We start from the raw sequence: 25,858 nt of genomic DNA, 5'->3' as shown, positions 1-25,858 counted from the left end.
TTACCATTTTAAAGTTGAATGCATCAATCTGGTGCACTTTGAAAGCAAAATTAAGAGGCTAGATCTATGAGGAACTGTGTGCTTTAATCACAAACATATCGGTTATATAGACACTAATGGTGAAAACACAAAATCAAATATAGCATACATCTGAGCCATCAAAGAAATAAAGCAAAAGTGTTTATCTTTACCAAATAAAATAAAAAATAATTAAACTGTAAGCTAAATTGTAATGAAAAATAAAATGGATTCGGAGGGTACATCAACATTTTGGCAGGCAAAAACATTTTGGGCTTTTTTGCTTCCATAACATGTCTTCTTTCAGACTAGTTGAAAGAAGACATCCAAAAGACACATACATACATACACATACACAACACTCCTATTTGCAAACTTTGCACCCCGAATTTGGACATTGAATTTTCCTGGGTTTTGAAAAAAACAGTTCTAATGCTCTTTGGTAATTAAATTCCTCTGGACACGGCCCATTGATGGAGACCCTCAGGCAGGCAGCCAGGTGCTCTTCTTGCAGCCTGTTGCGAAGGTCTGATTTGACCTGAAAATGAAGGTAACTACAATTAGCCAAATGAATGAAAATATTTTAAGGACACTGCTCTTTTAGTTAAAGAGTATGTAGTATATCATGTAAGTGCAATGGGTTAAAAGTTTGACACACATATCAGCAACATATTACCATGCCCTCTGTCCTTACCCTGTTCATTGTGGAGAAGTCTCTCTCACAGTTGACACTTGACACCGGAATGACAAGTGCAATTGCTGCCAATCGGCTGAGTAATGGGTATATCTGTCCCCATTCATCGCACTCACTGGCTAGCAGAGTCATTATCTCAGCCTGGTTCTTGTCCTAGAGGAATAATTTTAAAAAGATGTTAATTTATATCTAAATTGATAAAGGTGTCTGCAGGTTAAATTGAATAATTTTTAAGACTTGTAAGTCTTTAAAGACCAAATATAAAGAAATATGAGACAGAGTACTGGGATTTGCTTGGATTTGTCTTTACAGGGTTAAGTATGACAGGTAAGTGTAAAGTGAGTTGGCTTCATTTACAATAGGAAATTTCCTAACAGGTGAGTGTAAAGGTAAGTGTATTAGGTTCAGTTTAGTGAAAAGAATTAGGTAGATTTGGGGATTTGTAGGGTATCAAAACTTTTGATCCTGCTTTAAATGACAAATTCTGACAAAAAGATAAATTAATACATAAAATAAGATATAATGTTTATGTTGAGTATCATTGTGCTGTATATCAGTATCATTCATCCACCTTGAATGCCCCTCCTCCACGCATGTGTTCTTTGAAGGACTGCCACTCCTGGAATATCAAGGTCTCCTTTCCAGGAAGAAACCTTTTTGCCAGGGTCTGAAGGTGGTTGTTTTGCTCTTCATCAGCTAGGGCAGCTGCCTGTGGTCCGAAAATGCTGAAGGCCCCAATGATATGGAGATTCTGGAATCTCCTTTCTAGGTGGTGTAGCAGGCCACTGATGTAAGGACTGGCAACCTACAATTACTGGAAAAGAAAAGTAAAACCCCCTAATTCTTCAAACAGTAGACAATCTAAGGCAATCCAAGGATTTAATGCCCTCATTGAAAATGGCATGTTCAAATGAACAAGTTTAACACCAGACTCCGATGCGAGTGAGAGTACTACTCCCTTATGAAGGCATGCTGGCTGAAAACTGGTTTTAACATGCCATTTAAATGAAGGCATTTTAATTCATTGGAAAAGTGCCATGGATTCTCTTTTGCTTTTTGAAACTATGGAACCCCAAACCAAAGAGCACCTTCAATCTAAGATCCAACACACTTCAAATCTAGGGGCAAAAAAACCCTAAAACACTTACCTCTTTCACAAATTTTGTCCAATGCTCCTCCCGTGGCAAGTCCTCAACACCGTGTCCTCTCCTGTTCCTCTCCTCCTCATGATGGATCATGAAGGCTCCAAGTGCCAGGGGGTCATCAAGGTCTTGGTGGAGACGGGACAGGAAGGACCCAGGGAGCGGAGTCTCACCTGCATCCTTGATGCGTCTGAGGGTCTCAATTGTTATGGGAACCTAAAGTTGAAGAGATTTTATTGTTGGCATCAGATTGCTGTAAATATAACCTTACAGTATAATGTCTCTAATGGTAACCAACAGTTTCATAAAAAGACATAACATAAACTCTCTAATATTATAAACTAATCATGACACACCTGCTCCTTGATGTGAAGGAAGTTGACATTTGCCTGTTGGAAGACTTTTGAAAGCCTTGCAAGATGTGGCAATATGTCAGCCTGGAGGTACACCGATGCCACAAACCTGTAGGTCGCACAAAAGGTGTACAGGCCCTTGGCAATTGGGCATCGTTTAATCTCTGCCTCCTCTGCCAATGTGGCAAGCACAGCTTTGAGATTTGTTTGGAGTACCTCAATGGCCAGGTGCTGAGATAGCCACCGTGTGTCTTTCACCTCCTGGAAATAATAAACCAGTGTTATGTTAGTATAGGCTTACAATACTGGTTAGTGCTGATTAGATGGTAAATACCAACTGTGAATCATATGTAATAAATAATATACCTTTATCTTCAAGTCAGACAGTCCCAGGGTGGTAGCTGCTGCCTTAAGTGCTGCTGTCCGATTTGCACTGTGATGAAAAAACAAGTGTAGTTCCTGCAGGTGGTCCCGGAAGGTCCCCATGTATTTTACATCATTTGATGCGTCCTTACAGGCCAGGGCAAGGCGGTGGGCAGCACAGGCCACAGCAACGATCATGGGGAAGCTGTCGGTCAGCTGCTTAGCAACCCCATTTACACGCCCTGTGTTTACATGTCAAATAACACAACAAGGCAAATTACATGTACATTTCTTTCTTAAAAACACACTAACGTGGAATAGTGAAAGGATCATACCTGTCATAACTGCTGCCCCATCAGTGCTAAGCCCGCAGAGTTTCTCTGTTGGCACCTGCTTGTTCTGCAGGACAGCTTTCACAGCAGTGACAATGGTATCAGCCTTGCCATCACAGACTGTCACGATGTCGAGGAACTGGTTAAAAACCAGTCCCTCTTTATCCAGGTATCTGAATGAAATAAAAACCGTGTTAAGTATAGCATGATAAGGGTTCTGAAGAAAACTAAAAAAAGAAGGAAAACAGGAATCTTGATTAAATGGAAAATGTATTCCTGATAAAGCAGGAAAAATCACATCCCTGATAACGTTATTTATGCCTTCACTAGCTTCTATTACTGCAACTACAGTAGAACCAGGGTATGAAACCAGAAGTATGCATAATTCACGTAGAAAATTTATACAAAACTGTGTAAGTGAGGTCTAGTAAATGTATGGTCATACCTGATGTGCAGATCAAGCTGACGAATCAGGGAAACATCTGTGCTTTCATCAAGCTCAAGGCTGATTGCTTGGGATGCTCTCATCTGCTCCATGAGAGGCTCCTCGATGACCGTGGAAACAATTTCTAGCATCTCATCAATTATGCGATGAGAGCGGTAGTTATTTCTGCGATCAATCTTGAAATCAGAAAATGAAAAAATGGGATTGAGATTTACATCAGGGCTGAATGAATTCAAGTTTGCAATATTTGCACAAGTATTTACTTTAAGCTTGAGGAAGTAGTCACAGCCCAGGAGCTGGGCCAAGCTTAGCAGCTTGCCATAGTTGGTGTGGTGGGCTATTTCATTTTTGACCAACCAATACAGGCACTTGAACCCCCCAATTACAGCTTCGTGCTCCATAATGATGATAGGCTCGAAGGCATGCATGACAGAGTATCCTGCACAAAAAAAAAGATTAAGTTACTACTAATTCCAGCCTCCCTGAATACTACCCAGAAAGTTATGGGATTGTGATTTTAATAGGTTGATGATGTGACTGGAGTAAGGCTTGGAAATTACCTGATACAATCGAGTTGTGGCATTTAATGCTGTGTTGGTGGTGCTCAGTATTGATGTGGTGCTCGAGATAATCCTTTCTGTAATGGACAGCCCCAACCTCCACAAATGGTCTCAGTTTAGGACCATTTTTCACAGCAGGCCTGTGCTGCCGGCAAACATGACAGAACATCCCTAAAAAGTAGAAGAACAATCCATTAAGTCTGCAAACCACTCACTGCAATAATGGTATTAATAATGGGGCATTCTTTGCCAATTTGGATTCTATTTCCAACTTGACCTCTCAGATCTAATTTTTACATCCATAATGTACCCTGCATTATTAATTAAAAATTCAAATGAATAATTATCTCAGTATTGCTTTTTTATATTGCTTAATTTTTAATATGTTGTTCTATACATTCTGATGTACACACATTTGAAATATATGAGAGGCCAATTCAGAAATGTAAATTCATATGTAATGCCTCTAGTACTAAATGCAAATATTAACCTTACCATGTGGAGTAACATAAAGCCAGTGTTTAAACTGGGGCAATTGCAGCCATTCAGGATTCCACCCTGATTTCCGGTGTTTGCCTGCACCTACGTGACATAAATAACATAAATATTTCCCACATAGACCAACAACTACTGAAACTACTCTGACCTACTGACCCTTTCTCTGCTGTTAAACTTACCTGCTGTCCCTCCCTCAGGAGAGGCTGTCTCCCCTGCTGTCCCTACATGAACTACCTGTCCTGCTGCTTTCTGGAGAAGCTGTCTCTTGTGCTATGAACAAACAAGTAACGTTCCACTGTTACAACAGTTTATTTCTTGACTAATGCCTAATGGCCCTTTCAGACACAAAGAGGTTTCAGCTGCATTTGCAGCTGGGTTTTGGTTTGGCTCTGTACCCAAAGTCAGTGTTTCCCATTAATTACTTAGACTCTGGCGGCCCGCTATGGTCTAATTTATTCCGCCACAGTCTCAGAGTGAACTGAAAAAAATCTTACACTTCTCATAATAACATAAAAGATCTGTAACACGTGTTTTGCGCTGCGGCTTTGGCAAAGGAGCTCTCACTCTCTGTCTGTCGGCTCTGCCCCGCTCTGCCCCCACCCCGCTGTACATGGCGCGCGCACACTCACTTACACACGCACGCATCACGCAGGCACGTACGCACTGGAATATATCGCGTTACCTTACGGCATTGTGAAGCAGAGGTGAAGAGTACGTAAAGAAGGCATTTTAGGACACCACATCGTTTGAGGTAAGAAACTTTAACAAACTTTACAATATCCACTAGTTTAGAAACAATGTTATCCTGATCTATGTACTACAGCAAAAAGATAACGTTACGATGTAAGCTGTCAGTCTCGATTATGTCGACTGATATATCCGGATGCTTTCCGTGAAAAAGTATGTAACTTAACGCTAACCTATATCGAACTAGTTAACGTTAATGTTATTGCCAGAGACGGTTCAGAAAGTATAAATGTATATAGAGAATCGTTGTTATTACCAGCGACTCTGACAACCAAAACTAGAACGGCCAAGACGGTTATTTCGACCGTTTTCATATTCATGTGTGCAATAACTGTGTTGAATGAAAAAAAAACCCCGCAATACTGCCCGTACATAATTGTTCCTAAAAGTGTCTTGATTTTTAGTTTTTATATAAATCATACAAAAGACAATGAAAATGTGATATGTTTTATTGCGGCCAGAAGTGGACTTATTTACCGCACATCGCATTTACCGCAGTCTCTTTTGTCTCTAACTTTGTTAACGGTCTCCAGCTGTGCTTCTTTGCGAATTTACTTGAGTTACTTGAGCAGCAGCTGGCAGAGGAGCAGAGGGCAGAATATATGGAGGGGAGCTGCAAACACAACCAAACGTCGGACACTTGAAATGGCACAAGCCCGCGTGTGGTAACTGCGAGGAGAGCGGAGATAATCTGCGGAGACTGTGACCAGTGATAACAACGGCTTTTTTTTTGTTTTGTTTTTCTTGTACTAGATCAGGTCGTTTCCAGTTTTTTTCGATTATTATATATATATATATTTTATAATATATTAAGTATTAAAATAAATTGTTTCAAATACGTTACTTTTAATGATTAATTGTCTTGTTCTGAGATTTCTCTATTAAAATCGTGTGTAAATATATGCAATAATTACGATGATATGAATATTGATAAATGTATACTCAAATGTGTTAAAATGTACGTTTTGGTGTTATTTCGTTTTTTAAACACAATGAATGCATTCATCACTCAATTGGGTATTTACATGAGAGATTACAGAGTTTAAAATCTAGGAGTCAAAATGAACACTTATGGCCGTTCTAGTAGTGGAATTCCGTCCGTTCTAATGTCTACTTAAGGCTTCGTTGTGGACGAGAGCCCTGCGAGCCATGTAGGCCTAACTAACGTATTTTCAGCATCTGAGGAGCAAGTTACCTCACCAAGACTTTCAAGTCTTAAAAATTATTCAGTTTAACCTGCAGACACACCTTTATCAATTTAGATATAAATTAACATCTTTTTAAAATTATTCCTCTAGGACAAGAACCAGGCTGAAATAATGACCCTGCTAGCCAGTGAGTGCGATGAATGGGGACAGATATACCCATTACTCAGCCGATTGGCAGCAATTGCACTTGTCATTCCGGTGTCAAGTGTCAACTGTGAGAGAGACTTCTCCACAATGAACAGGGTAAGGACAGAGGGCATGGTAATATGTTGCTGAGATGTGTGTCAAACTTAACCCATTGCACTTACATGATAAACTGCATACTCTTTAACTAAAAGAGCAGTGTCCTTAAAATATTTTCATTCATTTGGCTAATTGTAGTTACCTTCATTTTCAGGTCAAATCAGAGCTTCGCAACAGGCTGCAAGGAGAGCACCTGGCTGCCTGCCTGAGGGTCTCCATCAATGGGCCGTGTCCAGAGAAATTTGACTACCAAAGGGCATTAGAAGTGTTTTTTTCAAAACCCAGCAAAATTCAATGTCCAAATTCAGGGTGCAAAGTTTGCAAATAGGAGTGTTGTATAAATGTGTATTTTGGATGTTTTCTTTCAACTAGTCTGAAAGAAGACAAGTTATGGAAGCAAAAGAGGCCAAAATGTTTTTGCCTGCCAAAATGTTGATGCACCCTCCGAATCCATTTTATTTTTTATTACAATTTAGCTTACAGTTTAATTATTTATTATTTTATCTGGTAAAGGTAAACACTTTTGCTTTATTTCTTTGATGGCTCAGATGTATGCGATATTTGATTTTGTGTTTTCACTATTAGTATCTATATAACCAATGTGTTTGTGATTAAATTGTGTACAAGAGCACACAGTTCCTCATAGATCTAGCCTCTTAATTTTGCTTTCAAAGTGCACCAGATTGATGCATTCAACTTTAAAATGGTAGAAAAAAATCTTCCGGGGGAGCATGCCCCCGGACCCCCCTAGAGGGTCCAACATTCACCCACCATAGTCTCATTAAATCCTGTGGGAAACACTGCAAAGTTCAACCTGGCCCACGCTTTGCTCGGTGCAGCAAAATGCTGTCGTGTGTTTCAGAGCGCAATGGGGCCATTGTCCAGTTGTGTCTGAATAGGCCTCAACGGTTGCGAATACCGTAATCTGTTTGGCTGTTGATTTGCCACTTATGTTAATATTAGATATCCTAGCTTGCTACCTCTGGAGGAGATTCTTCCTCATCTGGTGGATTTCTCTCTCTCTTCTGGAAGTATTTAAAAATACTCATGATCTGAAAATCAAGGGTACAAACATTAAGATTAAAACAGTAACGTTAATGTGACTTCAACTTTATTAACAAAAATAGCCTGATGCTATATGGTGAGGTAACTTGCTCCTCAGATGCTGAAAATACGTTAGTTAGGCCTACATGGCTCACAGGGCTCTCGTCCACAACGAAGCCTTAAGTACACATTAGAACGGACGGAATTCCAACACTACTAGAACGGCCATAAGTGTTCATTTTGACTCCTAGATTTTAAACTCTGTAATCTCTCATGTAAATACCCAATTGAGTGATGAATGCATTCATTGTGTTTAAAAAACGAAATAACACCAAAACGTACATTTTAACACATTTGAGTATACATTTATCAATATTCATATCATCGTAATTATTGCATATATTTACACACGATTTTAATAGAGAAATCTCAGAACAAGACAATTAATCATTAAAAGTAAAGTATTTGAAACAATTTATTTTAGTATATTAGTATATTATATATATATATATATATATATATATATATATATATATATATATATATATAAATATAATCGAAAAAACTGTAAACGACCTGATCTAGTACAAAAAAAAAAAAAAGCCGTTGTTATCACTGGTCACAGTCTCCGCAGATTATCTCCGCTCTCCTCGCAGTTCGGGCTTGTGGCATTTCAAGTGTCCGACATTTGGTTCTGTTTGCAGCTCTTTCGGACCGGCACTGCCTCCGTGTCCGTGTCTGCCGCTGCGGTAGTTGCCCCGATGCTGCCCACCTTGTGCCGACGGCCGCGGCCCCTTTCCCCTCCATATATTCTGCCCTCAGCTCCTCTGCCAGCTGCTGCTCAAGTAACTCAAGTACATTCGCAAGGAAGCACAGCTGGAGACCGTTAACAAAGTTAGCGACAAAAGAGACAATGAAAGCAGCAAACCCCGCGAAAAATGAAACAATGAAACCCGCGAAATGATGTGCGGTAAATAAGTCCACTTCTGGCCAGAATAAAACACATCATATTTTCATTGTCTTTTTTGTAATTTATATAACAACTAAAAATCAAGACACTTTTAGGAACAATTATGTACGGGCAGTATTGCGTTTTTTTTTTTTCATTCAACACAGTTATTGCACGTATGAATTTGAAAATGGTCAAAATAACCATCTTGGCCGTTCTAGTGTTGGTTGTCAGAGCCGCTGGTAATAACAAAGATTCTCTATATACATTTATACTTTCTGAACCGTCTCTGGCAATAACATTAACGTTAACTAGTTCGATATAGGTTAGCGTTAAGTTACATACTTTTTCACGGAAAGCATCCGGATATATCAATCGACATAATCAAGACTGACAGCTTACATCGTAACGTTATCTTTTTGTTGTAGTACATAGATCAGGATAACATTGTTTCTAAACTAGTGGATATTGTAAAGTTTGTTAAAGTTTCTTACCTCAAACGATGTGGTGTCCTAAAATGCCTTCTTTACGTACTCTTCGGTTCTGCTTCACAATGCCGTAAGGTAACGCGATATATTCCAGTGCGTGCGTGCCTGCGTGCGTGTGTGTGTGAGTGAGTGTGTGCGCGCCATGTACAGCGGGGTGGGGGCAGAGCGGGGCAGAGCCGACAGACAGAGAGTGAGAGATGTTTTGGCAAAGCTGCAGCGCGAAACACGTTACAGATCTTTTATGTTATTATGAGAAGTGTAAGATTTTTTTCGGTTCACTCCGAGACTGTGGCGGGACAAATTAGACCATGGCGGGCCGCCAGAGTCTAAGTAATTAATGGGAAACACTGGTTTGTAACAGAACCATGTTTCCTAATCAGGTCAAAGAATGCAAAAGACAAAAATATTGTAAACACGCAAAAGTGGCAGCAGCATGCTTTACAGGAAACTATGTTCACTTTTGTGACAGTGACTGCTCTACCCCTTGCTCTGTGCCACAAGAGAGGCTGCATGAGTGGATATGCTACACCTGCGACAGCCACTTTACCAGAGGATGCATACCACCCATGGCAGTCATAAACAATTTGGAGTTGGCGCCCATCCCCCCAGAATTGGCTGCACTTAATGTGCTTGAGAGGCAGCTGATTGCAAAAATCTTGCCATTTGCAAAAATTGTTGCTCTGCCAAAAGGCCAACAGAGAGCTGTCCACGGAGCTGTTGTGTGCGTTCCATCAGAGGTGGAAGCGACCGTCAACAGTCTCCCAAGGCCCAGAGCAGAAGCGCAGCTGATTCAAGTGAAATGGAAAGGCACATCAAATACAAAGGTTACCAGCACTTTTACAACGTTAATATGAAGAATGTGCTAGCTGGCCTTGCGAAATTGAAAGAGACACATTCAGAATATAAAGACGTGTTTATCGATGAGACTGCAACTTTTGACTGTCTGCTCGAAGAAGAGGAGCCCATCGAAGAAGAGGAGCTCAGACAAGAAGAGGAGCCCAGCATCCCAGAAGAAGATAGGGATGTTGATTTAGAAGAAATTTTTAAAAGCCAAAACGAGCCGGGACAGTTAGAGGCAGATGAGGAAGAACAGGAAGAGCTGAGACCAGGTCTCCCTGGACACTTGCATGCAGCCCCCCGACATTGCACAGGAAGTCACAAAAGAAATGGCAAATGCATTTCACTCACAGCCACACAGGATACACAGCTAAGTAGTTAGCTTTCTATAAGTACTTTCGTTTATTAATTTTACATGAATTAATCTATATATGTGCTCGTCCCTGATCTCCTGTGATAAACATACAGGTCTTGATGAGGGAAACCAAACCAAAATATAACAGAGTATTATAGTGATTATTTTCTAAGGGAGCTGTCTGACTGAGTGTGTTTATTTCTCTCATTAATCTGCTGCATGTTGTTTGTGGATCTGATGGAGACACATAAGAACACAACCAGGTGAGCTGCATCTGTTATCACTCATCTAAACATATGAATATATACAGTCAGTGTACTTAAAGGATGTGATCCCATGACAGCATCCACACACCAGTCAGTGATCCGCTAACTGGTTTCACAGACTTGTTTTCTGCTCTCAGCCATTCTGTTTTGCCTCTTAAGTATTCTAACATTACTGCCCAACGTACGGATGCGCACAAACCTAACTAAAAATTCAGAGAGGGAAGATAAGACACTTGCAGCATCCTCCTTCTCTGAACTCACTATCTGAAGACTGCAACTGATAACAAAAGGCTCCTGAAAACAAATCTCCAAAATGTTTCATGAGTTAAGACAGTTTAGCAGTGAATTTGTGAAGGTCTTAAATGCGTTTATGTTTTAAAACAAATTCTGTTAAAAGTCGAAATTTTGACTATTTTTCATGTTTGTTACATTAGACATGTAAATTCACAATGTATTTGTGTAACAGCCATTTTGAAACCTCACATGCATGACAAAAGAAAAATGGCTGTTGTGCCTAGCAACAGTTGCTATGCTGCTGTGTGGGGGAGGGACTAAGGTTCTAGAACGTCTCTGATGTATGACCTAAGGTTCTAGAACGTCTCTGATGTATGACCTAAGGTTCTAGAATGGCTTTGATGTATGACACGTGAACAGAATGTCTTTGATGTCTGACCTAAAATATTAGACCAGGTTTCAACACACGCACATTTGGTTGTAGACCTCATTACTGCTCAGACCAGTACGTGGAAACTACGCTTTGTCATTGGGAGACCAATCACACACATTTTGTGGTAGACTTATTTTCTGCTAGTGTTAAAACTCAGACTAGTACGTGGAAACTACGTTAAGTTACTGAGAGACGATTCAAAGATGATCGATCAGACTCCAGCTACGGGCAGCATGGAAACAACAGCCACACAGGACACAACTCAGACACAGGAGCCATTTGGCACTGATACTTTTCGACCACAGGTTGAATCCTTTTTTCAAAGGATGACACCAGAAAGATGGCGAATGCTGAGTTTTGGTACTCCTGATGGGGCCACAAAGATTATGCTGGCAGACCTGCTTTTACACATAAAAACATCTGTGTGTAAAGAGTTGCTGGCCCATCTTAGGAGACGTGCAGATGTGACTTTGGACAGTCACACACTAGATGTGTACAATGTTACCGACGGACTTACTCAGACTTTCGCTGAGACTCTGGGTGTTTCAGATCCAGTCCAGTCTGCCAGCTCGAAAGCGTTGTTGTCAGACTTGGTGGACAAAGAGATCTCAGAGTCCGTCAACTCTGCTCTCTCCTCTAGTGCGGACAGCAGGGAGCACATCACTCCCCCCAGCAGACTTAACACTATGGTTGAACATGCCAGCAGAGTATTAATGGCATTCGCAGCCAAGATTAAGTTTTCTTCCAGTCCTGTGTTAGGTGGACGGAAGAAGGATGAAAAACTTAAATCTGCGTCAGTCAGTCAGTCATCACTTGAAACAGTGGAATCAGACGGCCAAGAGAATATCTCATCAGAGGACAGCTTTGTGAGAGCAACATCTAAAGTTGCCATGAGAATAATTAGGAAAGAGCTGGATGACATTGCAGAACCTGTTTTGGATGACGTGTCGGCATGTGAGACGCTGCAATCCGAAAGCTCTGAGCAGATTATGGCTGTTGCAGATGACATCGCTGAGCTGATTGTTGAAAAGACTGCAAGTTTGGAAGAGACAGGCTTTGCAAGTTCCAGTCCAAAACCCAAACAGCAGCAAAAACTGAAAATAGTGTGTAGCAAGATAAAAACCTTTCTTGCTAAGAGTCTTGCCAGGGCCGGCATTTGTCGCATCGCAGCAAACCTAAAGGCACAGTTCCTTCAGGACACGGACGATGACAGCAGTCAGTCGTTGCAGTCGCTCATAGATAGTATTGACTCTTTAATTGAGACAGACCAGTGTGAAAATGATGCGGATGAGCTGGTTTCGATTCCTTGGTTCGAAAAGATCTCCAGTGGTGAATCCCAGGAGGTCACACGGGAACTGAGTGATGTCCTCTACAGTCACCTCACAAATGGAGACACCCCCGAGGTTTTCCAAGAAATACAAACACCTGGGGCACAAACCTGCTCGAACAGAGAGGTTGCCATTTCACGCTCTGTCATGTATGCTGACATAGAGATGCAAGTGAGGAATTTTCTAGCCCTAATGAGCTGGTGGCTGTATACTCAGAGTGACAGCCACAGTCAAAGTGTGACACGGACTTTAATGTACCAGGTGCCAAAGTCTCCCAAGACAGCCTCCAGAGTTGAGGAGACACCAAAGGTGGTACAAAACAAATTGTCTGTCCGACTGCTCGTTGAGATGGTGGTTTGGGACACATTCGTCAAAGTCCATGTGATTCCTGAAAAAAAAGAGGACATCATTCAGCGTTTATTTAAAACCATATGGGCTAAGGTTGAAGGTGCAGATTTATACATCAAATCGTTAAAAAACCTCAGAAAGGCAATTTTTAAAGAACTGTGTTTAATTTCAGGCAGTGCAGAGACACTATTGCTTGCACTGAATATGGACGACCCAAGACTTGATAGTTGCATTGCACTGATATTTAAAGATCACTTGACGACACCACCAAAACAACCTTGCGCCATCAGCAGGTTCTTCTCCTCTGTGGGCGAATTCATCTCCAAATCCTTCAGAGGTAGACGAAAGATTGGTGTCCTGCCTACTGACAATTTTCAACCTGTGTAAAACACGGGGTTAGGCAGAGAGAAATTGCCCCCACCTTCAAAGATCATCTGACAACACCACCAAAACAACATAACGTCATCTGCAGGTTCTGTGGCCCGTTAACAGCCTGAGACCTGACGTGACATGGGTTTTACTCCAGGATGCTCCAGTTTCTCCCACTTTCCTCGCAACCATGAAGCCAATGGGGGCTTCAATGCCCTTAAAAGCTAATTGGTAGCAGGAGGCTACCTTGATGTCCAGGCTACTTCCTACTCCACTGGCCTCTGTCAATGTATAGAGCCCAGTGGAGCAGGAGGCGACCTTGATGTCCAGGTTAGCTTAAAAAAAACAACTTCTTTTCCTACTTTCTGTGGTGACATGGGGTTTACTCCGGGATGCTCCGGTTTCTCCCACTTTCCTTGCAACCATGAAGCTGATGGGGGCTTTAAAGCCCTCAAAAGCTAATTGGTAGCAGGAGGCTACCATGATGTCAAGGTTAGCTTAAAAAACCTTTTCACAAAACTAAAAATAACACATTTTATCCCACTTTCCATAGGAAATAGACAACTGGAAACTGGCCCATAATGGCCAGAGACCTGAGGCTCTCTGAACGTTGATGTATCTTCTGTAATGACATGGGTTTTACTCCGGGATGCTCCGGTTTTTCCCACTTTGCTTGCAACCATGAAGCTGATGGGGGCTTTAAAGCCCTCAAAAGCTAATTGGTTGCAGGGGGCTACCTTGATGTCCAGGTTAGCTTTAAAAAAACGTCACACAAAACTAAAAATAACAACTTCTTCTCCCACTTTCCATAGGAAATAGACAACTGGAAACTGGCCTGTAACGGCCAGAGGCCTGAGCTTCTCTTAATTTTTGATGTATCTTCTGTAATGACATGGGTTTTACTCCGGGATGCTCCGGTTTCTCCCACTTTCCTCGCAACCATAAAGCCAATGGGGGCTTTAATGCCCTTAAAAGCTAATTGGTAGCAGGAGGCTACCTTGATATCCAGGCTACTTCCTACTCCACTGGCCTCTGTCAATGTATAGAGACCAGTGGAGCAGGAGGCGACCTTGATGTCCAGGTTAGCTTAAAAAAACGTTATACAAAACTAAAAATAACAGCTTCTTCTCCCACTTTCCATAGGAAATTATACGGCTGGAAACTGGCCCATAACAGCCAGAGGCCTGAACTTCTCTGAATTTTTTATGTATCTTCTGTATTGACATGGGTTTTATTCCGGGATGCTCCGGTTTCTCCCACTTTCCTCGCAACCATGAAGCCAGTGGGGGCTTTAATGCCCTTAAAAGCTAATTGGTAGCAGGAGGCTACCTTGATGTCCAGGCTACTTCCTACTCCAATGGCCTCTGTCAATGTATAGAAACCAGTGGAGCAGGAGGCGATGATGTAGCTTTAAAAAAAACTTAAAAATGAAAAAAAAAAACTTTTTAAAAAAAACTTTTTCCCCCACATTCTATAGGAAATAAACAATCAGAAACTTTTAATAATAGACCAACAGAATACAAATATTAATAAACAGTGATTCAAAATCAAAATCTACAGTTGTGATGAGTGCCCACCACTTATTTATCCAAAGGACTGTATGGTTTTTAATGACCCTATTCAAGATTGTTTAATCGCTTTTCACTAAAAAGGATGTTAGTAAAATGTAAGATGCAGTGATTGCAGTATGTTGAAGGGCCATTTAAAGAGGATAGCATGATAACATCCTGACCCATGAATACATGATGTTTAATAATGTAGTCATGTGTCAAAGTTGCCAATAGAGTGTTGCAGGGATGATGTATTATTGTAGGCTAACCAGGAAGTTAGCATCCCCCTGGTTCCATCGACAAAAAGCTAATCTCGGTGGAAAACATACATTTTAGATATTTACAAATTTTGTTCATCAAGATAATCTTCATAAATCTACCTCTTTTGAGATTTTCGAAGTGTAAATTAAATTGCTAGATGTTAGGTTATAAACAGACTACATTGCCGTCACATGACTTAAAGCTGCAGTCTGGAGTTACAAGAAAAACATGGACTCAGCGGGGATTATTGCAGATTACTTGAATGATACAGTTCCCAGGTCAGACACCAGATAACCAAGATGTCACATTCAAAATAACAGCATAAGCCCCGATTGTTCCATTTCTGACCAATACAACTAAATTACAGTGACAGGTGCCTGCTGCCGAGTCACTGTAGTGACCCGGGTAACAAACAATATTCCTCACATGGCGGGAAACAGAGTTACCACAGTGCAGCGCCATGTTGTCTTTCTGAAGCATGAGCTAACCAGTAGCCATAAACACAATGCTAAACACTGGGGTTAGCATACAAGCTAACAAGCTAGATTTACCAACAAGCTACATAGCTTGACTGCAACATCGTACGGCCATATGCACTATTGCGAGTATTACTGTAACCACCGACACCAAAGCCTTGTGGTTAAAACATAGAATTAAACATATATCAAGCAGGGGTCCTTACTTGTCCAGCAGAAAAGCAACTAACTCCGCTTTGCTTTGCTTCGATATTTATCCTTGTCTTCTCTCTGCTGCTGCTTTTCTTCGTCAGTCTTCTTAAATCTTCACTTTGACGTGGGCAATGGTGGGACATTTTTCAGCTCTGTTGTTGTTGTTGTCTGTCATTGTTTACAGTTTGGGCTTGATCATATCTGACCAGGTAAGAGCAGACACTGCTGACAACATGCATGTGCTAGAGAATGATTGACAATTCTCAGACACTCCCTTTGGCTCTGATTGGTTGTGTTGATCCGGGAGCAGTGGATTCTTGCAAATCACCACCGGATGGAGCCAAGGACAGTGGATTTTTACACATCTAACCTGTATCTTGTGCTACTGTCAGATCATTATGACAATTTTAGCAAATGTAACAGAAAATAGTTACAGACTACAGTTTTAACTTTGACAGCTTGTAACAAGCGACACAAACTTCTTTTCTTTCCATCCGAGAACTGCATGGAGAGGTTGAACAACCCAGCAGCAGAGATAAAGGAGGACCTGAAGAGACCACTGCTCCTGTACCACAACAGATCAACACTGACGCTCCTCTCCGCAGATTCACTGAACATTACAGAACGCTAAAATATATCACATCGAATCATCAAATAAATCTTCAGGTGCAGACGCTACCTTTTAAAACCAGTTATTCTGCTGCCAAACTGATTCAGTGTGACTGTTAATATTAGATTGGATTTGAACTCTGATGTGAAGAAAATGAGATCAGGACTTTTAATCGAGTTTTGTGTTAACTTCAAACAGGTCTCTGGCTCAGGGGCTCGGTCAGTGATCCCTCCATGCCTCCAGTCTTCACACCTGTGCAGGATTAAAGGGAATCAAAGACTGAGCTATCATCTCCCAGTTTGATCTGATCCAGTCAGTCGGCACAGAACAAGTCTCAATACATTAATATCCTGTGAAGTTTGTCCCTTTTCTTCTAGGATAAGTACTAATCTCAGTCCACACTTGAACTTTGAGCACCCATCTATGATCTTAGGAGACAGAATAGGTAAAAGCAGTCCAGTATCACAACCTTCAAGGATGTCACATAGTGAACAACCTACGGCAGGAGTTTTCAGGTCTACAAATATTTAAGTTTTTTTTCCTCCAAGATTGTAAGACGCGAAAAACTGCCAAACATTTCCCGTAAGGAATGAATGGGACGAGGTCAAAAAAGTCGCAAATCTTCAACATTTTTCAAACATCTCCTGCTCTGGCATACGTTGACCTAGACACACCATTCAAACTATAAAATATAGATAAAACTCCAAATTATCAACGTGATATCATACTTTTGCCTTAGCTTTCATAGTTTTTTCGACACGGGGCAAAGCGCACAGCCCACTCTCGCGATTCCCCGGCGGGGAATTGTCTAGTTATTATTCATCCTCCTTCCGATTTTGGCACTTAACTCGTCTCGCACCATTTGTCGCACACAAACAAAAAAATATATCAAAACGTGCGTCTCGATCTGACTCGGTATGCTATCATTCAGATTGTCAAAATATTAAAACTGCGAAAAATTTCCCATAAGGAATGAATGGGACGGGGTCAAAAACGTCGCAAACCTGCAACGTTTTTCAAACATCTCCTGCTCTGGCATACGTTCGCCTAGAAACACCATTCAAACTTTAAAACGTAGGCACAGGTCTTGTCTATTTAAGTTGTATTTGAACTTTTTTCCTATGATGTATAGTTTTTGAACTCTGACCCCTTAACGATGATGAGTGATTTTGGAAAAATTCAGGGTTTTTAATGAGTGTGTATGGCGGAATGTTCGCGCAGCAGACCAACTAACAGAGTGAGAGAGCCTCAAAAAAAAACTCAGAAATGTTCTCTTTCCATGACGATCCCGGCCACAAATTACGCTCAAAAACAGTGATAAGACACTTGTCTTCTCTTTCACAATGTGTCCGCTTTTTCGGTCGGATTTACGGTTTTTGAATTATCTGCCTCTGACCGACCAGAGTAGCTCTCACCTCCTCCATTCACTTCAATGTTAATCGCGAAGAGGATTTTCGAAACTGCACCCTTTTTCAACTCACTCCCGTTACCACAATTCTACACGAGGACCACGAAACTTGGTGAGCGTGTTCTTTAAGGCCTTTCTGGCTTGATCGTGAAAAAAAATTGGTGCTATCATGTATGCTTTTGAAGATATAGCACCAGTTTGACGTCCTGCATGTGAGGCTGAAAGGGCTGAGAAATCAGCTGTCCCAGTCCGTTAGCAGGGGGGGTCAGCACGATCACCGTGGCAACCGAGATCAGCTGGGCCAGCACAGACAGTCTGTCTGTCTCTCTCTCTCTATCTGTCTGTCTATACATATATCTCTCTCTAACTGTCTGTCTGTCTGTCTGTCTCTCTCTATCTGTCTGTCTGTCTCTCTCTCTCTATCTGTCTGTCTGTCTCTCTCTCTATATATATATATATCTCTCTGTCTCTCTCTCTCTCTCTCTCTCTCTCTCTCTGTCTGTCTCTCTGTGTGTCTGTCTCTCTCTCTCTATCTGTCTGTCTCTCTCTCTGTCTATCTCTCTCTCTCTCTATCAGTCTATCTCTCTCTCTCTACCTGTCTATTCTATCTCTCTCTCTCTCTATCTATCTGTCTGTCTTTCTCGGTCTGTCTGTCTGTCTCTCTGTATCTGTCTGTCTCTGTCTCTCTATCTGTCTGTCTCTATCTGTCTCTCTCTCTCTTTATCTGTCTGTCTGTCTGTCTGTCTGTCTGTCTGTCTGTCTGTCTGTCTCTCTCTCTCTACCTGTCTATCTCTGTCTCTCTCTCTCTTTATCTGTCTGTCTGTCTGTCTCTCTACCTGTCTCTCTCTCTCTCTACCTGTCTATCTCTCTCTCTTTATCTGTCTGTCTGTCTGTCTGTCTCTCTCTCTCTACCTGTCTATCTCTGTCTCTCTCTCTCTTTATCTGTCTGTCTGTCTGTCTCTCTACCTGTCTCTCTCTCTCTCTACCTGTCTATCTCTCTCTCTCTACCTGTCTCTCTCTCTCTCTGTATCTGTCTGTTTCTGTCTCTCTATCTGTCTGTCTCTATCTGTCTGTCTGTCTGTCTCTCTCTCTCTCTGTCTGTCTGTCTGTCTCTGTCTGTCTCTCTCTCTCTCTCCATCTATCTGTCTGTCTGTCTGTCTCTCTCTCTCTCTCTCTCTCTGTCTGTCTGTCTCTGTCTTTCTCTCTCTCTCTCTCTATCTGTCTGTCTTTCTCGGTCTGTCTGTCTCTGTCTCTCTATCTGTCTGTCTCTATCTGTCTGTCTCTCTCTCTCTATCTGTCTGTCTCTTTCTCTATCTCTCTTTTTATTTTACAATCCACTGTACATTCAGAGCCCTTTTTTCTGTCGCTAACTCTTCCCACACCGCTGAATGCACACAAACAAACAGTACATCACAACGTGCAGATCTCGATCTGACTCGGTATGCTATCATTCAGTTTTTCAGAATATCAATTTTTCGCGTCGTAAGACATTTCCCATAAGGAATGAATGGGACAAGGTAAAAAAAGTCACAAATCTTCAATGCTTTTCAGACATCTCCTGCTCTGGCATACATTCACCTAGAAACACCATTCAAACTTTAAAATATAGATACAAATCCTGTGTATTAGAGGTGTCTTCAACTTTTTTCCTATACTGTGTAGTTTTTGAATGCTGGCCCTTGAATGATGGTGAGTGAAATTTTCTCTTTACATGACGCTCCCAGCCACAAATTTCACTCAAAAACAGTGAAATATTCCAGAGTTGTAGCCACACTTGTCTTCTTTCTCCCAATGTGTCTATTTTCTGGGGGGGATTCATGGTTTTTGAATTATCGGCCTCTAACCAACAAGGGTAGGTCTCAACTGTCCCATTAACTCCATTGTAAATCAGGAAGAGGATTTGCAAAACTGCACCCTTCTCCAACTTGCTCCTCTTACCACATTTCCCAAAGTGGGACCACAAAACTTGGTGACTGTGTTCTTTAAGGCCTTTCCCGCTTGATGGTGGAGAAATTTTGCCGATACCATGTTTGCTTTTTCGTCACGGGGCAAAGCGCACAGCCCACTCTCGCGATTCCCTGGCGGGGAATTGTCTAGTTAATATATCCAACCATCTCAGATTTGAACTGTCACCACACTGTGGAGCAATTATTTCAGTGGTGGTTACTTTTCCCCATAGGCTAAGGTTGATCAGTTTCCACTTATCCAGATTAGCCTTTACAATCTGAAGCAAAGGAAAAAAATGTGTCTGTATCATGTCATTTATAGCTGGAGTAAGACAAATCCCAAGATATTGCATCCCAAGATATTGTATCCCAAGATATCGCATCCCTGAATCTATCCATTTGAACCGAGGTGTGTAATTTATTGTTGGGAGACAGGTTCTGGACCCCGGCATTACTTCAGACTTATGCCAATTAATCTTGTAGCCTGATCTAGAGGGTCCTTGTCCTTCTTAAGAATAATAGAAATTATTCAGTGTGTTTGGCAGCTGGCTAAGTGATAATGACTCTGAATACACTTTTTTCAAGACAGGCGCTAAGATATCAATGTACAGCTTGCATTACTCAACAGGAAAACCATCTAATCCTGGAGCCTTGCTTTACTGCATTGACTTAATGGCTTTCCTAACCTCCTCCTCTCTGAGCTTCCAATTGCTGTACCTATTCTGGCGACAAACTCTTGGATCTTGGAAAACCATGTTCTCACTTTTTTCAGGGCTAGAAACTGTATCAGATGTATAGAGATTACTGTAAAACTCCATAAACACCTGGTTAATTTCCTTGGCTGAAATATCTATCTTTCCATTACTAGTTTTAATACCAGGAATTCTGCTTGCAGTCTCCTGCTTTTTCAGTTGTCTAGCCAAAAGTTTCCCAGCCTTCTCTCCACTTTCGTTGAAGTTGGCCTTAAGTCTGACATAGCATACTCAGCCTTCTTGCTGTATATTAAATTCAGACTATACTTTAATTCATTTGTTTCAGCAAACCTTAAAGTTTTCTGACACTTCTCTCTCTTTTTGTTTTATCATATTCTCCAGCCTACTGATTGTCTCCCTATCTTGTTTCTTCCTTTTTGATGACTCAGCAATAATTTTGCCTCTGATAAATGCCTTTGAAACCTCCCATACTGTGCCTATTTTTGGGGTAGCACCAATGTTAATCTAAAAGTAGTTTGTGAGATCTTCTGAAATTGTCTGTTTAAACACAGCATTTTGTAGAAGAGATATATAGAGTCTCCATCTATTATTCTTGATTTTTTTCCACACTAATAGAGTTACAGCTCTACAGTTGCATGGTCAGTTAATGCTATGACACCTATTATAGTATCCATTACTGATTCAATCAGGTCTTTAGAAAAAAATGAAATAATCAATTCTACTGTGTGACTTATGATTATGTGAGTAAAAGTTACATTCTCTCTTACTAGGATTTATCAATCTCCAGACCCAATCCTGTAGATGACCTAATGCTTCTCAACCCTTAGATGGTGCATAAGAATACTTAGATCGATCCAATACAGTGTCTGTGGTCTGATTAAAGTCCCCTCCAATTATTGTATATCCATCTTCAAATGTCCCTAGAAGCCTATTGATTTTGTGAAGAAAATCTGGACCATCCTCATTAGGGGCATGGATATTGCATAGGTTAATTTTCTTTCCATTAATTACTGATTCAATACAGACAACCCTCCCTTCTTCATCTTTGTGTTATTTCAATTTCTTATATACAAGTTCTGCAACACCTCTTTCCCAGCCCTTTTGGAGTTTCATTCCCTCCGATTTCTTAATATCATCTTGCAGAAGCAACCTGTCTGCCTGTCTTGATTTCAGGCAGAGAAGACACTTTTTCAACTTATTGGGATTCTGTGCCCCATTTATATTCCAGGAAATAACTCTTGGCCATTACTGTTCCCCTGCCGTTATTCGCCATCATGGCATGTTACCACCACCCACTTGTAAGGACAAGGAAAAGATAAAAAAGGGAAAATAATGATAATAACATATTCAAAAATAGCAAAGAATGCCCACACACTGTCAGGGTCAGACAGCTGCACAATTCAACATGACCAACCCCTCGAACCTAAGGGAAATGATATAACCAACAACCTATCTTTGCCCACATTCCCCCACAAAATCTGTCCATACAGCTTCATGGGGAAAACGCCTCTCTTGATCCAGTCCATGAGGCACTTACCCAATGACTGCCATTCAGTCCTCTCATTCTCAATATAACATTTTAAGCGCTATATTAACATAAGTGGTAAAGCGAAACCAGATGTTATCTCCTGAAATAGGGTATAGGCCACGGATAGGCATAATCATTAGTTGGCTATATTCTTGATTAATTACAAATGATAATTGCAGCCTTTATTTTATAATTATTCTGAAAATGGCTTGAGTTAAAAAGAAAAAGAAACAGAGAGGTTTGTTCTCATGCCAAATTGTCTCCTGCAATCAACAGCTAACACTGATGCAGTAATATTTAGCCCTAGTAGGCTACTGAAATACCTGTCATTTCTGACATCTGCATCTGTATTAAGAAAAGCAGCCTACCCACAGTCATTCAGAGTCCTCCATCCCCTCGTCAAGGAATTGCAGCACTTTCTTGTGGTCTTCGAAAAGTCAATTTCTTTCCCTACCAAGTGAAGAAAAGTTTTGCTGGGTAGGTCAGTGTAAAATAAATGTCCAAACATGAGTGAATTTCCTCCTCTTCTCAGCAACAGCTTTTGACACGTCTGGAAAGAATGCAATCTTGGAACCTTCCCATTCCAGCAGTGTCTTGCTCTTGTATTTCCCCTTAACAGCAGCCATCACTCGATCCCTTTCCAATAGAGAATGAAATCTAATAACGGCCGGTCACGGAGGGGAATCCTCCTCCGTCAATGGTGGCCCTGGTCGATAAACCCGCTGTAGCTCACCCGCTCAGTGTCATTTATGAGCTGCTTAGTTTGCTCCCTCAAATTTTCACCCTCACTTTCTTTTATTCCAACCAGCCGCAAGATCACTTGTCTATCTCTATTCTCTGCATTTTGGATGGCTCTTTCCATCTCCTCACAATGCTTTGCTCTTTTCTGTAATTCAGAGACCAGCCTGGCATTCTCAGTTTCCATGTCCATAATTCGACCGTCTACCTCATGCTGTCTTTCATATATGGCCAAAATGTCTAGGCTAGTTTTAGCTTGTGCTGTCTTAATGCTGGAAATATCCTCTTGGAGCCCCTTAAGTTTACTGCTAACCTGAGCCATTGCATGCATAGTTTTTTTTTTTCCAAAGTATTAATTCCTGTTAGAGCATCTTTTGTAGCCTGGGGTCACCAGCAGTGTTGGTTCCTGTCTTGGATGTAGTGCCACTAGCCATACTAGCATAGTTTATTCCTTGCTTAGCTGTTTTATTCTTCAAAGAAGATGCCATGAGGGTAGAAAATAAACGTGAAATAGACACGCCTAAACACTTGACCTTTGTTGTGCTATACTTAACACATCGTTTTAACGTAAAATATGGGGTAATATGGGGTTCATGAAAATTAGGAGATTTTGTCGGGAGAAAAGTTCTAGGCAACCATCACCCTCAGTGGTCCTACGTGACTCAGATGCCTTATTCCTTTAAAAAGGTTGAATCAAAACTCTTGGCCTAGGCTTAACTGTCATGATGTCATATATTTGAGACTCAGTTAAGGAAAACATGTTATTGGCCTACCAGTGACCCTATATGCTGTTTCTGATGTAGTAGGTGTGTTTTGGTTGTTTCCAAAAAATAGATATATACATTGAAAGTTTTTATATTACTATGAAATGTGTGTTTATGAGTGAATAGCTACTGGTACATTTAAATAATCCAGTCTTTAATAAAACAAACCTTTATAACAGCATGAGAATCCCCCAAATAGACTGTGTCTTACCAATGCACCTTATTTACTGATTTTTACATTACTGCTTGATCCAGATAATGTTATACATGAAGATATTTCTTTCTTTGTGGAGAAAGCAATATCCCTTTGTTTCAATTATGTGGGTGTACATTTGCATATAGAGTGGATAAGTGAGATCTGATAACATGGGGTCACTCGACATGCATGTCAACATTCATCTAATACCAGGTGTGGTTTGAAGCCGTTCGTTCAATACCAAATGTGAACAGCTACATAGTGGATAGAATAATGTGCTGTTAGGATTGCTATGGTTCTAAGGGCTCCTAACTAACAGTGGCCCCCAAAATCTATGTTGAAGAAAAAACAGATAAAATAATTAAGCCACCATAATTAATATATTATAATTAATAAATATAATTAATATTACAGATATTTGATTAAAAATCTCTTTGCCTTTACTTGTTTTTGGCAAAAAGTAAAAATCCATGTTGACTAGCCCCCTGTATTTACATGAAATGATACAGTCCTTGGCAGAGCACTCTCCTAGCAGACAGGAGGTGCTCAGTGAGCATGAGGAGGAGCACAGAGTGTGTCCCTGCCCCTCATACGTAAGCCGAGAATGGCCATGAATTTTTCTTTTTTTGTATACACAGTATACACTATCTATCTATCTATCTATCTATCTATCTATCTATCTATCTATCTATCTATCTATATATATATATATATATATATATATATATATATATATATATATATATATATAGTGTTATATTTCAACAGTTCACTGGCAGGCGTCCAATGTCATTTTTTTTTTTTTTTTTTTTATGACGGCAGGCGCACAGATTGGGACACATCAATAGAGCTGCACAAACAACACTAGGTGGCAGTGTGCTACTTGTGTGAGGCTGGTGAAATGGCTTGATGAAGACAGATGACTACAAAGCAACTGAGAATGATATAAATTCATGGTGTATAATAGTGCACAGGTAAGATGCAGAACTTGTGATTTACAAAAGTGCTCATAAAAACATTGTCTTGTGTGAGAAGAATCAAATTCAACAGTTTATTAATTCATATTCACAGATATATAACATAATATTTTCTTAGGTATGAGAGAAAGTTCAGTGTTGAGCAGCACAGGATTACCTTTGAATGCCAGGTCGAGAGTCATTCAGATCCCCACTTTTCAAAGGGTTTATGTCTGTCAACTAATGGAAAAGTAAGAATTTAATTTTCCATCATTTAGATAAACACTGGTACTGTCAAAGTGAGATTGATTAACAATTTCCTGGTCAGTTCTTAATGCTCGTCAAGAGTGAAGAGGACGTCAACAGATTCAGTGTTGAGTGCTCTCAGAAAAAATTATCTCAGTGACTTTGCAACTTTGGTGTTTGGTTGAAATTTAATGGTGACCTTTATCAATCCCTCAGAACATACATTTGTTCAAATGTATACATTAGGTCAGGTTTAGGGCAAGCAGGGGAATCAACATGTGGGTGTCGTCTGTACATGGTTTCATTACTGACTCATCCGGTCCTCATGCCAACTCTTTTCTTCTCAAACACAGATCATCGATTGGGTAGCAGACAACTTGTGCTTTTCTCACACACACACACACACACACACACACACACACACACACACACACACACACATACTTACAGACTGTGTGAACATGTGACAGCCCTCAGACTCTATCTCAGCCTCCCACATTTAAGTTAATCTGACAAGACAGGTCAGGAAAGGGAAGGCAAAAAGCCTCTGCTAACCCAATTTCAAAGTGAGGGAAAGGATCTAGAGATGGATTGACACTGTTCTGACCTGGACTGTGTGCATCAATGCCATGATGTGAAAACTTCACAAGTGGCCGCTTCCTAACCCCTGATGTGAAGCAGAGCTGTCAGTGAAATCTTTGTTAGCAACACTTTTAAAATAATAATAATAATAATAATAATAATAATAATAATAATAATAATAATAATAATAATAATACAGCACATTTAAAACAGAGTTTACAAATTGCTTTGACAGACAGAACAAAAGCAGGACACTCTAGAAGACAGTATAACAGGATGCTTAACAGTCAAGCCAACAAGTTGAAGTTACAGTTTTTCTCAGTTGTTTACACACAAATACTAGTACCCTTTAGCCCCCTGAACCAATTCTGCTAAGCTACAAGCACAATTCGTGCTTCACACTCAAATTGCAGTTCTAAAACACATTTTTTTCAGAAC

At 40.6% G+C, this 25,858-nt stretch overlaps 1 protein-coding gene and 1 long non-coding RNA gene across 9 annotated transcripts; one reads left to right on the top strand and one right to left on the bottom strand.

Annotated features, from left to right (window-relative positions):
- Positions 1 to 65: 65 nt before the first annotated feature.
- LOC119031266 (zinc finger protein 862-like) lies at positions 66 to 9,700 on the bottom strand. Of its 8 annotated transcripts, XM_037119625.1 has the most exons (14): positions 9,091 to 9,129; positions 7,584 to 7,655; positions 4,585 to 4,675; positions 4,403 to 4,489; positions 3,908 to 4,078; positions 3,611 to 3,786; positions 3,348 to 3,523; positions 2,906 to 3,075; positions 2,574 to 2,812; positions 2,211 to 2,468; positions 1,861 to 2,070; positions 1,284 to 1,517; positions 713 to 865; positions 66 to 556 (listed from the first exon to the last, which is right to left on the bottom strand). In XM_037119625.1, exons 2-14 carry the CDS (start codon positions 7,650 to 7,652, stop codon positions 383 to 385), a joined length of 2,208 nt encoding a protein of 735 aa, XP_036975520.1. In that variant the 5' UTR covers positions 7,653 to 7,655; positions 9,091 to 9,129; the 3' UTR covers positions 66 to 382. The 8 variants fall into 8 exon arrangements, with proteins under 8 accessions (XP_036975520.1, XP_036975521.1, XP_036975525.1 ...); XM_037119626.1 differs by lacking the exons at positions 7,584 to 7,655; positions 9,091 to 9,129 and adding an exon at positions 9,632 to 9,700; XM_037119630.1 differs by lacking the exon at positions 7,584 to 7,655 and having other exon boundaries at positions 9,091 to 9,173.
- Positions 5,093 to 7,549, top strand: LOC119031267. Its single transcript, XR_005078560.1, has 3 exons — positions 5,093 to 5,156; positions 6,451 to 6,603; positions 6,758 to 7,549. It is a non-coding gene; the product is annotated as an uncharacterized LOC119031267 (long non-coding RNA).
- Positions 9,701 to 25,858: the final 16,158 nt, after the last annotated feature.

Source organism: Acanthopagrus latus, chromosome 13 (genome assembly GCF_904848185.1).
Source record: "Acanthopagrus latus isolate v.2019 chromosome 13, fAcaLat1.1, whole genome shotgun sequence".
Lineage (NCBI taxonomy): Eukaryota > Metazoa > Chordata > Actinopteri > Spariformes > Sparidae > Acanthopagrus > Acanthopagrus latus.
Note: the sequence above shows the minus strand (reverse complement) of the source record. Positions and strands in the feature narration are given on the sequence as shown.